This window comes from Cydia splendana, chromosome 17 (genome assembly GCF_910591565.1).
Source record: "Cydia splendana chromosome 17, ilCydSple1.2, whole genome shotgun sequence".
NCBI classification, from domain to species: Eukaryota; Metazoa; Arthropoda; class Insecta; order Lepidoptera; family Tortricidae; genus Cydia; species Cydia splendana.
Window position 1 is genome coordinate 14,675,035 of NC_085976.1, and position 15,354 is coordinate 14,690,388.

Consider the following 15,354-nt stretch of genomic DNA (forward strand, 5'->3'; position numbering starts at 1 on the left):
TGTAATAAAATAATTTATTTCATAGTGTTTCAAGATATCAATCTACAATATTATTTCGCCAACAGCGCCTATAATATACATAAGTACAACATTCTTACTTCTAACATTTGCAATTTTATTAATGGCTTAGAGCACCACTTAAGAAGGTAATAGTTTGTTTCACGAGGTTAATATAATATCTATAATTTGTATGAGTAGCGCAATTAAATTTTGTTATTTGTCGGTAGCTTTAATAAATAATTATGCATTTACAACAATGCAAGATTTAAAAAATAACCCTGTAAACGTGTCAAAACTTAGACAAATTAATTTATCAAATTCATGATTATCACGAAATTTCATACAATTTTTAAAACCTTAATGCGCCTTCTGAATAGAATAGACACACATACATACATACACATTACATTGGTATTCAAATATAATTAGGTATTCAGAGGACAGAAATGGTCGGTAAGTATTGGAAGAACCAGTGGCAAAGAGTTATTCAACTGTCTTTGTCAAACTTAGAGGCACGATTAACGATTATTCTCTAGACTTCTGTTTTACAATCAACTTTTGTACATACCCACAGTCATTGACGTATATCTCAGGACTGGCCTTACGGGCAATATGAATGGGGCCAGTACAGCGATGTGACACCGCTACAACGCGATTGGTTGATGAACTCGGCAACATCACGCGCGCGAATTGCCGCAACTGTTTGCGTTAGACTGCACGATTGGCTCGAATTCGTGAGTGACACCGCTGAACTAGTACCAGTAAGGCCCGCCCTGAGATATACGTCAATGCCTACACATCTTTTACAATCAATAGGTCTTAGCCACCAGGAATCAAATTATATGGACGTCCTGCCATTGGCCACTGTTTTAAAACCAAGTTTAGAATTTCTGCGGGTTGTTGGCGTCCCTGGGCTGCACGTGTATCATGACCTTGATGCCGGCGCCCTGGCGCGAGGTCTCGTAGGCCTCCAGGGTCTCCTCTAGCGAGAAGTGGTGCGTCACCAGCGGCTTCACGTTGATCTTGCCGCTCGCCACCATTGCTAGCGCGATGGGGTACCTGATTGATAATAATAGTGTTAAGTTAAACTCATTCATTAATATTGTTTTCGTAGGTCGGCAAGAGTATACAAAGTGTTCAGCCGGCCTAGCCATAGTTACAATCGCTTGCGCTTCGCCATCGAATCGCTTTGTGTCTCTCTAATATCACTCTTCCATATTAGTGTGACAGTGACAGTTGCGTTTCGTTCGCTACGGAGGGTTAGCGATTGCCATGTTGTCTACGGGGCCTGGCACGTCTTAAGCCCTTTCATGACTTATCGGTACGTAATCTCGCAAATCTGAGGGAGCAGGGCGCATCGTTTTAGGTCGTCCGCTAGCTGGCGCGAGTGCACTTACATACGTAATTCGTGTATGCATTAAAAGCTCAAGTAAAAGAGTTAAGAAGACATGGTTAACCTTGTTTCTGTCTGTCTTAACTGCAGATATAGTTTTCCTGACCAATGAGCATACTAAAACCTGTAGGCATCGACATCCAATTGCCAACTGTGACAGGCGAAGGAAGGCTGATCTTGTACATGTACCAACCATTCGTAAACCTTATGGTAAAGAAATAAGGTCGATCAAGTGTTTTATCAGTACTCACTCGTTAACGTAACGGAAGATGCCTCGAATGTCAACCTCGCGGCTCATGGCGCCCGCCAGGGGCACGGTGAGCTCCGGGCTGCCCATTCCAACCAGCACTGCGGTACCGCCTGACTTGGTCGCCTAGAATGAGCATTTATAATACCATATCAGAAAAAAAAACACTAAATTTAAAGTAAAATCACAACATACTAAAAACTACATCTATCTTCATTTCACCGCTTTGGGCCACATGCGAAGGATTCTCGTACCACTATTTTTATTCCATTTTAGCATGATTTTCCCGATGCATGTAGGCCACTAACCCCACCTCATCGCAGATTACTGACTTGTCCTTCAATTTTCTATTTATATTCCGCTAGCTGTGTCTGCGTATATCCTGCCCCATTTTCTCACTAATATTGCGACCTCGCGTCGAAGTCTTCGCGCTGATGGCTTGTCCTTCCATCTCTATCTCACCCACTCTGTCTTGTAACTGCTGCCCCGTTTACTCACCAGCATGGCAAGCCGCACGGTGGACTGCGCGCCGCTCGCGTCAATGCTGAAGTCAGGGTGCTCGCCCAACAGCTGATGGGTGCGGGCCACTAAGTCGGCTTCGTTGTCGTCGCGGGTGACCAGCATGGTCGCGTCCGCGCCCATCTTCTTGGCAAAGTCCAGACGGGATTGAAGGATGTCTGAAATAAGGGAACAGGAATATAGTAAAAATTAGTGCCTTCATCATTGTCGTGTCGTGCCAATATCCCTCGTTCTGTGGTGCTGGAGAGTCGTGAAAAGCTTGTGTCGGACATTGAGAGCACTCTATCCAGAGTTTCGGTGTGGGGTCGGGACAATTTAGTGCGATTCAACCCCACCAAGACACAAGTTTGCGCGTTCACCGCTAAGAAAACCCCATTTACTGTGGTCCCACAGTTCCAAGGCACATCCCTTACCATGTCGGGGAGTATTGGGATCCTCGGTGTTAACATCTCCAGTGACGTCCAATTCGTAAGGCTTCGCTGGCATCCAAAAAACTCGGTGTGCTCAATAAAGCGAGGCCATACTTTACTCCGGGGCAAAGACTGCTGCTTTATAAATCGCAAGTCAGACCCCATATGGAGTACTGCTGTCACCTTTGGGCAGGAGCACCTGGATGCCAGCTTGGACCCTTCGACTCAGTCTAAAAGCGCGCTACAGCGACACACACGTACACGAATCGTCGATGATCCCAAACTCACAAGCGGTATTGAACCTTTCATATTCATATCTCTTTATTGCTATCATGTTCATCAGAATACGGGTGTTACAATAAATACATTTGTAGGTACATGACACCCTGTTAGAGCACTGCAACATTCTTAAGTCTTAAGCCTTTAAGTCTAAGGAGAGATTTTGCCTCCTTGTGTGTGTTCTACCGCTTGTAGAATGGGCTGTGCTCTGAGGAACTATTTGACATGATGCCAACGGCCGCTTTATATCACCGCACCGTTCGCCGTCGGCAGGGTGTTCATCCTCACACCCTAGAACCTAAATGGTCGCGTACTGTGCGATTTAAGACGAATTTACTCCCGCGGACGCTCCGGCTGTGGAATGAGCTCCCTTCCGAGGTTTTCCCGAGGGTCTACAGTATGGGGTTCTTCAAAAAAGGAGTGTACTGGTTTTTAAAAGGACGGCAACGCGCATGTAACACCTCTGGAGTTGCAGGCGTCCGTAGGCTACGGTGACTGCTTACCAACAGGCGGGCCGTATGCTTGTTTGCCACCGATGTGGTATAAAAAAAAGTGTATCAGTGAAAATCATCGCTACGGCTTGCCAAGAGCCCAAGACAGGTAATTCTAAGCGGTGTCCACTTTCAGGGTTAAATTGGAAGTATAACTAGATGACCATATGCACTTATCACGAGAACCATTTAATCGCCCGTACCCATTTCAAATGAGTGCAAGGTGGTGCCACTTTATATGGAAGTATGACGATCTATCCCCTTTTCAGCCTAAGTATTATTTGTACAATTCCGAATACCCTTTAGCAAGTGACCACTTCAAAGAGCCTTTACTGGTAGCGGCTACCTGTGATGAGCATCCTGTTGGCACCGAACGCCTTAGCAGCTAACATGACGACTAGGCCTATTAGGTCCCGCGCCTAGAACAAGTGTCACCTGTGACGCCGGCGCGGCACACGCGTGGATAGTTGGACTGTCAGTAATAGCTCTACTACCAGCACTCACCTGTAATAAGAACTTTGCTGGCACCAAAAGCCTTAGCAGCTAACATGACGACCAGGCCTATAGGTCCCGCGCCTAAAACGAGTACGGTGGAGCCTCCAGTGACGCCGGCGCGGCGGCACGCGTGGATACCCACTGACAGGGGCTCTAGTAAAGCACCCTCTTCCATTGTTACGTGGTCAGGTAATCTGAGGAAGAAATTGAATATGTTTAGGTAAGTGACTGGCGTGAAATGGTGCAGAATAGGGTAGAATGGCGCACTGTTGTGTCAGAGGCCAAGATACTTTTGGGTCACTGAGCCAGTGAAGTAAGTAAGTCCGAAAACGTCAACAAATGAGAAAACCAGTGCATAGAAAGAGGCAGACATCAGAGAAGAATGACGCGCATCAAAAGTAGGTTTTTTTTTATATCGAGACTATATGAGTAGCTAGTGGCTACGGTATGGCATGGTATGAATAACCTATACGCTCTAAGAATAAAGAATAAGACACAACTTAACTGACCATTGGTAAGCCTTATCAAAAAGAATAGATAGTATAGAGGGGTCCTGTCATTGTAAATTTTGTAGTCACTGTAAATTTACTGCCATCTATCGACACACGACTAAAACTCAAAATGAAAACGTATAAAGTTATCAAAAAATGTATATATATGGATAAATGATTTTAATATTTTTATATCATTTTGATCCATGTTCATTCACTGATATCTATGTGTTAAAATTGTTAAATATGAAACGGTGTCGTCACGCCATCTAGCCGAGGATAGGCTATAGGTGTGTGCGGCATCTATTCGAGAATGCCTTTTACTTGAATTCCGAGGCACGTTTTTTCCTTAGACTTTATTCGTCTTATACGAAGTTACATATGTCTTTGGCCTTATTATGTCTCTGTAATATGGTTTAAATGTCAGTTAACAGTGTTATCAATGGTATTTTATACGCTAAAATCGGTTACATGCTGAAATCCCGTGCTCACTATGCAATTTACTACAACCGCGTATACTTAGTCAGTGTGCGCTAAAAGTCAAGCGTACAAAGTCATGACGAATGTCTTTGGCGTTTGATGTTCGGAGGTCTACCGTAGGCTGAGAGTATTACAATACAATACACTCACTTGTAGCAGAAGTCAGCAGCGTGTTTGTAGTAGCGCGCGAGATTGCCGTGGCAGGGCGGCGTGGCGCAGAAGATGATGTCGGGGCACAGGTGGTAGCGGCCCGTCTTGCAGAACTCGCAGTAGCGGCACGGCACGCCCGGCTCGATGGCCACGCGGTCGCCTGGTACTAGGTTCTTCACTTTGGCACCAACCTGCAATTGCGTTTGAAGAATTTGAAATTATTAAAACTTACTGATAGGTACTGTAAAAATACTCTTAGCAGAAGAATACAATATGGTACGATACGATGTGTAATTCGATTGTAATTATCTGTACACAGTCGTTTGATGTATTGACGTTCATACAGTTAGGTAGAGTCTGTGCGGAAAGAGAAGAGTCGTACCTAATTTGTATTGGTTCCCATACATTCCACAAAAACTCTTCTATTTCCGCACAGACTCCAGATACTCAATAATTTAATAAATCCTTCAAAACTTTTTCAATTTTTAATGAAATCTTTTCACTCTTAATGACAGCTGAATTTCTTACAGACGACTGCTTTCATTTCCACCAAGATTTGCTTTCTTCTCAACTTTCGATTTAAAAACCCGCACTCAAATCGGTGCATCCGAGAGCTACAATACCACAGAGAGACACAGACACACATTTCATGTTAAACTTATACCACCTACTCCTCTTTTTGTGTTTGGGGTTCAAAATCAGTAATTACACATAACCTTTAAGATCACGCTATGAGACCATAAAGATACAGATGACCTAACTGATCCCATCAATAAGCTAACAGTATCATCCGACATTCGATAAATCGCCGTATCACGCCATATCTAGAGCCACTTGTTTATCAGCTCAGCTGGGCCACTTAGGTATCCGATATCCACAGTATTTTAATTATATTAATCTACACTACACACATCACAAACCCTCTATGATGCGTTCAAAAACCGCAAATTACTGTCAGTATAAAGACAAACAAATTTCTTCTCTGAAAATGTTATTATGCGTTTGTCGATGTACGATTGTCATCTTGGCTAGACCCCCAGCTCTTCAACATTGCGATGCAAATAGGTACCTACATTTAAAATCCAAAAAATCGTCCCCACACGCGTGTTTTTTTATTTTTGGTGAGTACCTAACCGATGTGACATTTCTTGAGCACTTAACTCAGCATAAGCAAATAAGTAACTGTGATTAAGAATATAGTAGGTATTAACACTTATCCAGCTTTATTATTGCATCATTATCTTAATGTTACACTTTCAGCGATTACCTACACTATGTAGGTATTATATTATTAAATTCATTCACATGTGACAAACATGCAATAATAATATGACCGATATTGCAGTAATAAAGATATTAAAGATAAACCCGCAATAATTGTACTTGCATTACATAAGTGTTGGATTTTTTTGAAGTAGGTAGGTATTTTTAGGTTTCCAAACCAAGTAACAGTTTATAAACATGTTTAAATTTATAGCGATATAAAGTATCAAAGTTATAAATAGTAATAGACTAGCATTTCTGGCTACAAAGTCAGTAAGAATTAAGTTAACAAAGTCAACGCCATTTCAATCAACAATATGATCTGCATCAAATCAGGGTTTTGTCCAGTTTTAGCTAATCCAGCTAGTTCAGTTGGCGTTCGAACTCAAATACCAGGTACAGGTAGGTACCTACATTGCGAATACGAATTTTCAGCAGCCGAGTTTCAGTGCCAAACTTTATTTTTACATTCTCCATTACACGATATGTCATTTTCATAGGTAAGTAATTTATAGGCATGTTTACATTCAAAACATCGTGCAGAAACGAACGAACTATTTTAGATCGTAGAATTGTATAATTTAATCGAGCTACTGACGTAAATGCGCGGGTGTGTCCAGGTATGTGTATCTAATAGAAACATGCCGTAACTCAGAATAGAAACACATTCTAATCCCAACTTAAATGCTGTGACATAGAGCTCAGAATTCGTCGTCGTTTGGATGTAAACTTTGTTTTCATGATCACACACCTCCTATATTGAAAAACAAGTTTCTGGTAGGTCCATACATACCTACCAGACACGATACGCATACATTTACTCGTATAAAAAGGAACTTATTTAATCAATTGACTGACTCTATTATGAATAATAAACATGATTACGTTTAACGTTTTTCAACGTCGATTTTCAAAACTTATTCAAATGTAAATTAACGGTGTCTGTTAGCTGGTTAGGAGGTAATTAATTAATAGTCAAAATAGTAGTATTAATAAGAAGGGATAACTAAAGCGGTTATTAGATCTACACGGTCGCCCGGCACTTTCCAAAGGGACCGAAAGGAACGGGTGCTAGCACCGTAAATAGCATCCAACAGCAGTTATCCGTTCCACGTAATATCAGTAAGACACCGTTGCCAATATAGGTACTTTCAAATAAAAACAACTCTACTTCCACAATCGACTGTGGTCGCAGTCCATGCGTAGTAGCACCTCTAACGGCTCGACCACGACATTACGCGACTGGCGACGGCGGACAACCATAGTTGGGAACGAAAGGTCGGATCGCTGTGTCTCGCTCCAACGTATGGTTATCGCTGCCGCCGTCGCAAGTCGCTCAATGTCGTGGTCGAGCCGTAAGATATGTGGTTACCTTGGCAACGACGCCAGAAGCCTCATGGCCCATGATCATGGGCTCCTTGAGCACGAAGTGACCGCAGGCGCCGCTCTGCCAGTAGTGCACGTCGGACCCGCAGATACCCACGCAGTCCATGCGCAGAAGTACCTCTGAAATGCATTCATGTAACACATTAGACACAAGCTTTTATAGCACGCAGCTTAAATATTGTCTTCTGTGTGGAGGAAATTTAATCTTCGATCTATAAAAAAGATCAGTGGTTCCCAAAGTTGACTGGGCTCCGACCCATCTAAAGGCCCCTGTACACAATGGGCCAGCGCCGGCCAGTCCAAGGGACGCAGCCATGCGGTAGAATGAGATAGCAATATCACTTGCTCCCTCTAACGTATAAATGCGTCCCCCAGACTGGCCCACGATGGCCCATTGTGTACAGGGGCCTTAACAAAAACTGTCAAATTCGAGACCCACGACCCACCTTTTGGCCGTCTTAAAATGGGGCATAAAATATAATTGGTAACGCTCAGATAGCCCGATCGGTCGGAAATGTCGGATAATGTCATATTAAGTATGTTTCAGGGCCCTCACTCAATATTCGATCGTGAATTCGTGACCCATCACTCAATATTCGATCGTGACCCATCACCCATTAATGGGTCGCGAGTCGCGACCCATAGTTTGGTAAATACTGATTTATAGATGCATAGAGAAAAGAAAACTGCCTTAACTATATACTACGTCTGGTTTATTTGAGTTTTTTAGGATGCCCTTTGGGCTAAGGCTAAGACAAGCAAGACTAGACTTAGGAGTACCTAAGTCTAGTCTTGCGTGTCTGATAGTAAGTATACTATCTACTGTTACTACTGTTAGAACACAAACTTAGAATACCTAAGTATTGAAACTTACCATCATCGTTTATCTCAGGGATCGGAGTTTGCTCCTGTAAAGAAAAACAAGATTACTTCACAATGCATGTCTTAACAGATATCAAAGCAAGGTTTCTTTGGTGTATTCCCATTTGTCCCCGCCGGTGCAGATGGGAATAGTTGCATTCATATAACTCATTCCTATCTGTCCCAGCCTCATGTATGGCGGCGGTCACGTGAGGCGGGGACAAATAGAAATACTTACACCATTTCTTTCACACGCTTTTTAGTAACAAAACGGGACTATGTAATAGATATACCTAGGTATTAACAATTCTTATTATTTAGAGTCTTTGGTAGTTATCTATTAATATTGGAGGAAGTTTCGAGTCGTGAGCAAAACGCAACTTTGTACGACGGCGATTAGCAGATTTTATTATTTAAGAGCGTTTTTGTTGATAGTTACGTAAAATGGTAACAAAGTATCAATGCCTGTTTAAGAATGCCGCCAACCAAGCAATTGTCTTCAAGGTTGACCGCTCCGTTTCATTACATTTAAATTGCAATTATTAATTTATCTAAAAGTGGCAAATAGACAAGCATCTAGTCACATAAAGTGCAAATAGTACCTATAGTTAGGTAACTATCTATTTTAAGACTGATAACTATTATAGTACGATACTTTAGGATTAAGTAGGTATTTGTAATTACATAAGTAACAATTTAATTACTTAGTGGTTTCTGGTTTGTATCAGTGAAGGTCGGAGATACTAAATAGTTATTTGTTTTACAATGGCGCAAAGTTGGAATCTTGAGCTTTGCGAGGGTTTCAAAGTCGAGGGTTAAACAAATTTTGCCCCCGAGTGAAACACAAAACTTTTCAAGACACCAACCCGAAAAAAATATTAACTGTATCTATTAAGATATCAAAATGAAACCAAATCCAACTGAACGTCATTAGATATTTATCATTCCAAATCATCATTTAAAAGACAATTCTACAAGCTAACTTATGGAAACAACTCAAAACTTGCATCTGATTACTTTACACCATATGTGGATAAAATGCAACTTTCTCACCAGTTTTTGAACAATCAAGAGAACCTTTACGAGCTGATAATATGTGATGAAAAAAATATTAAATGATATACATATACACACCAAATACATTTGTAATAAGTGTAATAACATAATAATTACGACTGTGAAAATAAGGCATTATTTATACGATACTCACCTAAATGGATCAATTAACATTAGGTAAGTATACATTATTTAAGTTAATATCAACAGGAATATTATTAGATTAGCATTAATTTCAAATAACAGTAACCCGGCTTTTTGCCGGTCCGATAAGAAACCGCTTGTATAATTTATGATAAATAAATTGTACGCTATTATATCCTGACAAGTTTTACCAATATTTGTCTCTGTATAATATATAGGTGGATATAGGTATAAAGTGGATATGGATAAGTAAAGATTGACAGGGGTAAACAAACTGAATGGTATTATCCACTAGTCGGTCTGCATTCTACGTCAATCTTGGCAAACATATCGATCGCTAACCGGGCAACAACACGTTTCTAATAATAACCTTTCAACCAGCGATTAACTAACGATTTATGATAGTACTTATTTATAAAATTACTATTTAGGTACGTCAACGATAAATGCAAAGCCACAATTGGCGTCTAACTTCATTTCAACTACCTAAAGTTTACCTATAGTTGAAATGATTCCAAAAAGAAATGTGATAGGTAACTTACCAATCTTAGGTCTTTCGTCTGGTGTAAGACGGCGGTGAGGTTATCTCCGGACATGGCGATGGCGTGTGGTTTCTGCGACGGTCACTACACAACTGGAGATCCGAGGAGGTGTGTCTATATTGTCAACACGAACCGTATTCACATAATACTACGATACACTATAGTTAGAGTTACATTACAGGGCTATTGTGAGTATTGGATTAATAGTTGTAGGGGAAGCGCAATGTATTGGAGGTTAAGGTCACTTTCCGAAGCCGGCCGGTGGATTATGGACATTGCGGGCGGTTGGTCTAAGTGATAACATGATAAGGAAAGGATATAAGTAATAACTACGCGATATAAGTACCTACTTATTGATAATTGACGTGGATTTTTCATATGGCACATTCAGCTGCACCTAAAGTGGCATTCAGAGTTACATACCTACTTCAAACATTATTTGTAGAAATATACCTATAGTTCGTTTTTTTTAGCATTAGAAAGAACTTGAAAGAAGGTAAGCGATCTTGACATGTCTTTTAATTGAAAAACGCTTTTGAAAAATCAATAACTATTACTTATGAAAGCAGAAGAATACAAATGATCGTATTAGATTCATAATTTTTACATATTTGCCGTGACTTATTTTTAAAACGTGATTTTCTATAAAAAGACACATCAAGATTGTTTACCTTATTTCTAATGCTAAAAAAACGAACTATAGGTAAACGAAAATAATCGAGCAGAACCATGAAAATAAAGTATCACTCATCACACTTGCTTCTTACTCTTCTTAGGTACAAAGGGTAGGTTACAGGGTTTGTACAGAGAGTATAATATATAGCAGATTTTACTCCTTTTTTAGCTGATTTTTTTATATGATTAAATTGTTTAAACCATTCGAACTGCGGTAGTTGTACTGTAAGTTATAAATAGCATATTTTTTATGTAAATAATGCAATACAAAATAGTTCATTACTGTAAAAAAATAATGTTTAGTATTTTAATAGATAGGTAATTGTTTGAAATTATTTTATTTATATTAGGTATTTTTCATCTTCTCTGTCTTCATGCCTTGCGCCAGTTGCGCCAAATATTCATACACGACATTATAAGTTATTTTTATTTTGGCGTGAATTGTATTTGATTTCCCCTAATTAAGTTCAAGACACTTGGTCAGCAAAAGGCATATGAGGTAGCCTTTATTCACATGCCTTTTGTGAATTGGCCCACGCGGCTAGCGGCCAGCTGCCATACACGTTTACGCGCACACACGTTTCTCTACCAATGTGGACATTTTTTGCAAGTGCGCCTGGCGCTATTCTGCATGTTATTGTAAAATTAACTCTACACCCAGGATACAGTGTTGTTTTTTCAATAAAACCAAAAGTTTAGTAACGTTAGTAACGTATTCCTGATGAGTTGTAATGGCCCAGCGTCTGTTAATTTTTTTATATCGTTATCTACAAAAGACTACGAATCATACCTAATTGTGATATGAAAGTGGATATGATATTATGATTATTGTGTAGATAATTAATTTTGTACGTACTCAGCAGACTTGTGTGTGAAATTACAAATATTAGGAAAATCTACCGCTTCGAAGGAAAAATGGACTTTTCCTTCATTTTTACTTACCCACGGGTCACAATACAATTTCCTAATCGAGATTTTCTTTAGTGTTACGATATTATACCTATACGATACAGGTACTTACGGCGCGATTCGGGAAATGAATTAGAGATTAACTAGATACGATAAAGTAAAGATATGTGACGTCCCACGGGTAAAGGTACCTCATGGCGGTTGGCGCTTACGCTATTAACTATTAACGCCGGTCCAATATTCTTGCGGTGCTATGTGACGTAAGCGCCAGCCGCCATAAGGTACCTTTTGCCGTGGAACGTCACATATCTTTACTATTTCATATCTAGTGAATCTCTAATTCATTTACCGAATCGAGCCGTTAGTATTTTTTAATCGTTTTATGTAAGAATGGTAAATAAAACGAGAATAGTTGTGAACATCTAATAAACCCTTAATCCATGCCAAAATAGGATAATAAACGCTTATCTAAACTATATAAATATCCATTCGCACGTCTATTTTTAAATCCATGGTAAACACGCTGACAATAATATACTGAAATCCAAGCAAAAACACCTACCACGTCGATATAACTCTACTGTATGTTACCTATACCAGTTGTTCACGAGTTATGGACGTGTTCTATTTTGTTTGTATAATAGGAATACTTAATGATGTTATATAAAAGGTGTAATTACCTTCCTGAATCCCCAAGTCATTATGCGTTTTTCCGTTTAGGTACCAACATCACGTTTCCGTTTACATTGTCACGGGACAGGTTTAGCCTAGTCTGTTCCACTAAATCAAGGTAAATGGAACCGACGGATTTAAAAATAAATTTTACACATTGGGAACCTAATCTAAAGTAGGCAAGTTGTAAGTACGAATAGAAGGTGTATTCTCATTTGTCCCCGCCGGGCACAGATGGGAATAGGTGTTATCATATATATCATTCCCATCAGGGCCGGATTATCCCTAAGTCAAAGTAGGCAACTGCCTAGGGGCCCCGCCTCGGCTAGGGGGCCCTGGCGGCTCAGCGCACACCAAAAAAAAATGTTGTTTCATAGGGTCAAAATTCACGAGTAAATTTTTTATTCTTAATAATAATAAGTATGCTTTGTTATTGTTTTTATTTCGATCCATTCTTTAATTTAATTAAACTGTAATAAAATTGAAGCAATACGTTACAGTTTATGGGGCGTATAATATGTGTACCTGGGGCCCGCTTCTCAAAAGCTTGTAACTAGTAATACAAGTGGAAGTCCCTTTCTAACAAAAGCTGTCAAAAAATGACTTCCGCTTGTAATACAAGTTACAAGCTTTTGAGAAACGGGCCCCTGTTGTAAAGGTTTTCTGAAAAAATGTTAACATTTAGTTTTTTTCGAACAACCAACAAGTTCTAGGTTATTTCGATTCAGAATCACAATCAAGAGTCCTATTGATTAAAACAAAGAAAAAAAGTGTCCCTAGTTTTCATACGAATTTTGGGTGTCAGTTTAGCGACGGTCCTTACAAAATGTATGTACTTATGTAAAAATGCATCACAAAACTGACCTTGTTTCGACGATTGATTCATGTCAGAGCGCTGCTTCCTTACAGCTCGGCCTTTGGCGTCGCTTTTTAAGAAATATCAACATTGACTTCAGTAACTTGGCCTTTTGCCTCGCATGAAAGCTCACTTTGCTAAAAGACGCTTCGGGCTTGTCGAGCAATGCGGAGATTGCTGAGCTTTACTATTGGTTTCTGTTTATCTCCTCTACTTCAGCTTAGCTTTTGGCCTCGCTGCGCCTAGCTCGGCCTGCGGTCTCGCTTTTTAATACAATGGAATTTGGTTCGGGTCTGTGCTCAACTACTTATCTTGACGGCTTTGACTTCGCATGAAACCTCGCCTCACGGGGGCACTTCGGACTTTTAGGCCCAGGTGAAGATCGGTACCCTTCTAACAGGCTTTCAACAATTTGCGATATTGTTAACAAAAAATTTCGCGCTCGCTGCGCTCGCGTTTTTGGTAGACCCTTTATCTACTATGTTAGCTTGACTGGTGAATGAATACAGTTAGAACAAGAAAAGTCTGCAATGATTTTGATAGGATACGCAAAAAAAAAGTTGGTCTTACTTTAATAATTTTAACATATTCTTTATTACTAGGTTGATTCTAATCATGTGGCTCGGAGTTTTGTCTTATGGTCGGACAATCGCTGTTCAGCCTCGCAAAATATTAACTATTGAGAAAATCAACTTAGCGGTACTATAGCTGGTCAAGCAAATCTTGTCAGTAAAAAAAGGCGCGAAATTAAAATTTTCTATGGGACGATATCCCTTCGCGCCTACATTTTTCAAATTTGCCGCCTTTTTCTACTGACAAGATCTGCTTGACCAAGTATAATTGAGCGTAGCCTCGCTTAAAATTTGCTATTAGAGGTAGATAGGAAAGTGACGCTCACAGCTTTGGTATTCCACTGGGAATTGGCCTTAAGCCTAAAGGGCTCTCCCAACACTTGACGCAACGTGGAATCGGGAAAAACTATGTAACATCTGTTAGCTACCATAATTCACGCAAATAAACGATATCTTATCTTATCTAAAAACCGATAGAAAAATTTTTTTTCCAACACTACTTTATTTCCAAGCAATAAAAGCGAAAAAGACTTCGTTTTGACTAGACTCGGATCGTCTCGGCTGAAGATTTAAATTAAAAATATAAAATTTCCCTGTACTGAACAACTGAACATGCTGTATCCAGAATTGACTGTAAGGGGCCCCGAGCCTAGCACTGCCTAGGGGCCCCGACATGCTTAATCCGGCCCTGATTCCCATGTATAGCGGCGGTCACGTGGGGCGGGGACAAATGGGAATACACCCAGGGGCGTATTTTGAATTTTTTTTATTTTTTTTATTTATTTAATAATCAAGTATACAATACCACTTTACAGAGTAATCCAATGCGCGATATGTATTACATAAAGGAAGACAAAAATAAATAATTATAGTAGTATACCCTATAATGGACACGGAACCAGTAATGGGACAAAAAAACACAATTCCTCTAAAATAAGTATATAAAAGTAGTTTATAAACACTGGATATATTTTTATCATAAATAAGAGTCCTAGAGCTGATTATGTTTGATTTTTTATTAAATTCGGTTATTTTTTAAGAAATGTGCGTCAACCCAAAAGTTGTCGTGCCACTGAAAAAAAATATCACTAAAAATTCTTAACAACTTCGCTAAGAGAGGTGAGTTCATTTATTAAATTTTAATTAATTAATACTTGATGAAAACTAGAATGTGTTTTGTTAATTGCATTTACCATGAGATAAGGTATACAACACACTATGTTGTGACTCCACAGATGTAAAAAAATAGTGGTATTTGGCCCAATCCCATTATAGGAGCTGTAAAACTGCATACCTCCTATGATGGGACAATTGACATAATGATGCTTGCCATGCCATAATTTCATGTTTTAAACAATACAGAAGTAAAATGTAGTTACGAAATATGTCAACCAGGAGGTATTCTCGGACTTAGGATAAATTAATATCGTTTTTCCAAACTTTTATTTAACTTGCCTTGTTAG

At 39.6% G+C, this 15,354-nt stretch overlaps 1 protein-coding gene across 1 annotated transcript; it reads right to left on the reverse strand.

Moving 5' to 3' along the window:
* LOC134798872 (sorbitol dehydrogenase-like) lies at positions 1 to 10,338 on the reverse strand. Its single transcript, XM_063771264.1, has 8 exons — positions 10,208 to 10,338; positions 8,479 to 8,512; positions 7,591 to 7,724; positions 4,956 to 5,146; positions 3,844 to 4,028; positions 2,139 to 2,317; positions 1,645 to 1,766; positions 1 to 1,059 (listed from the first exon to the last, which is right to left on the reverse strand). The coding sequence occupies exons 1-8, from the start codon at positions 10,259 to 10,261 to the stop codon at positions 882 to 884; spliced, it is 1,077 nt and encodes a 358-aa protein (XP_063627334.1). The 5' UTR covers positions 10,262 to 10,338; the 3' UTR covers positions 1 to 881.
* Positions 10,339 to 15,354: the final 5,016 nt, after the last annotated feature.

Excerpts from the sequence above, each read along its gene's own strand:
- LOC134798872 (XM_063771264.1), bottom strand. The coding sequence starts at position 10,261 with ATGTCCGGAGATAACCTCACCGCCGTCTTACACCAGACGAAAGACCTA. Across the intron at positions 7,725-8,478 it reads CCCTGAGATAAACGATGATG|AGGTACTTCTGCGCATGGAC; the intron begins GTAAGTTTCAAT and ends AATGCATTTCAG. Across the intron at positions 4,029-4,955 it reads GCTGCTGACTTCTGCTACAA|ATTACCTGACCACGTAACAA; the intron begins GTGAGTGTATTG and ends TTTCTTCCTCAG.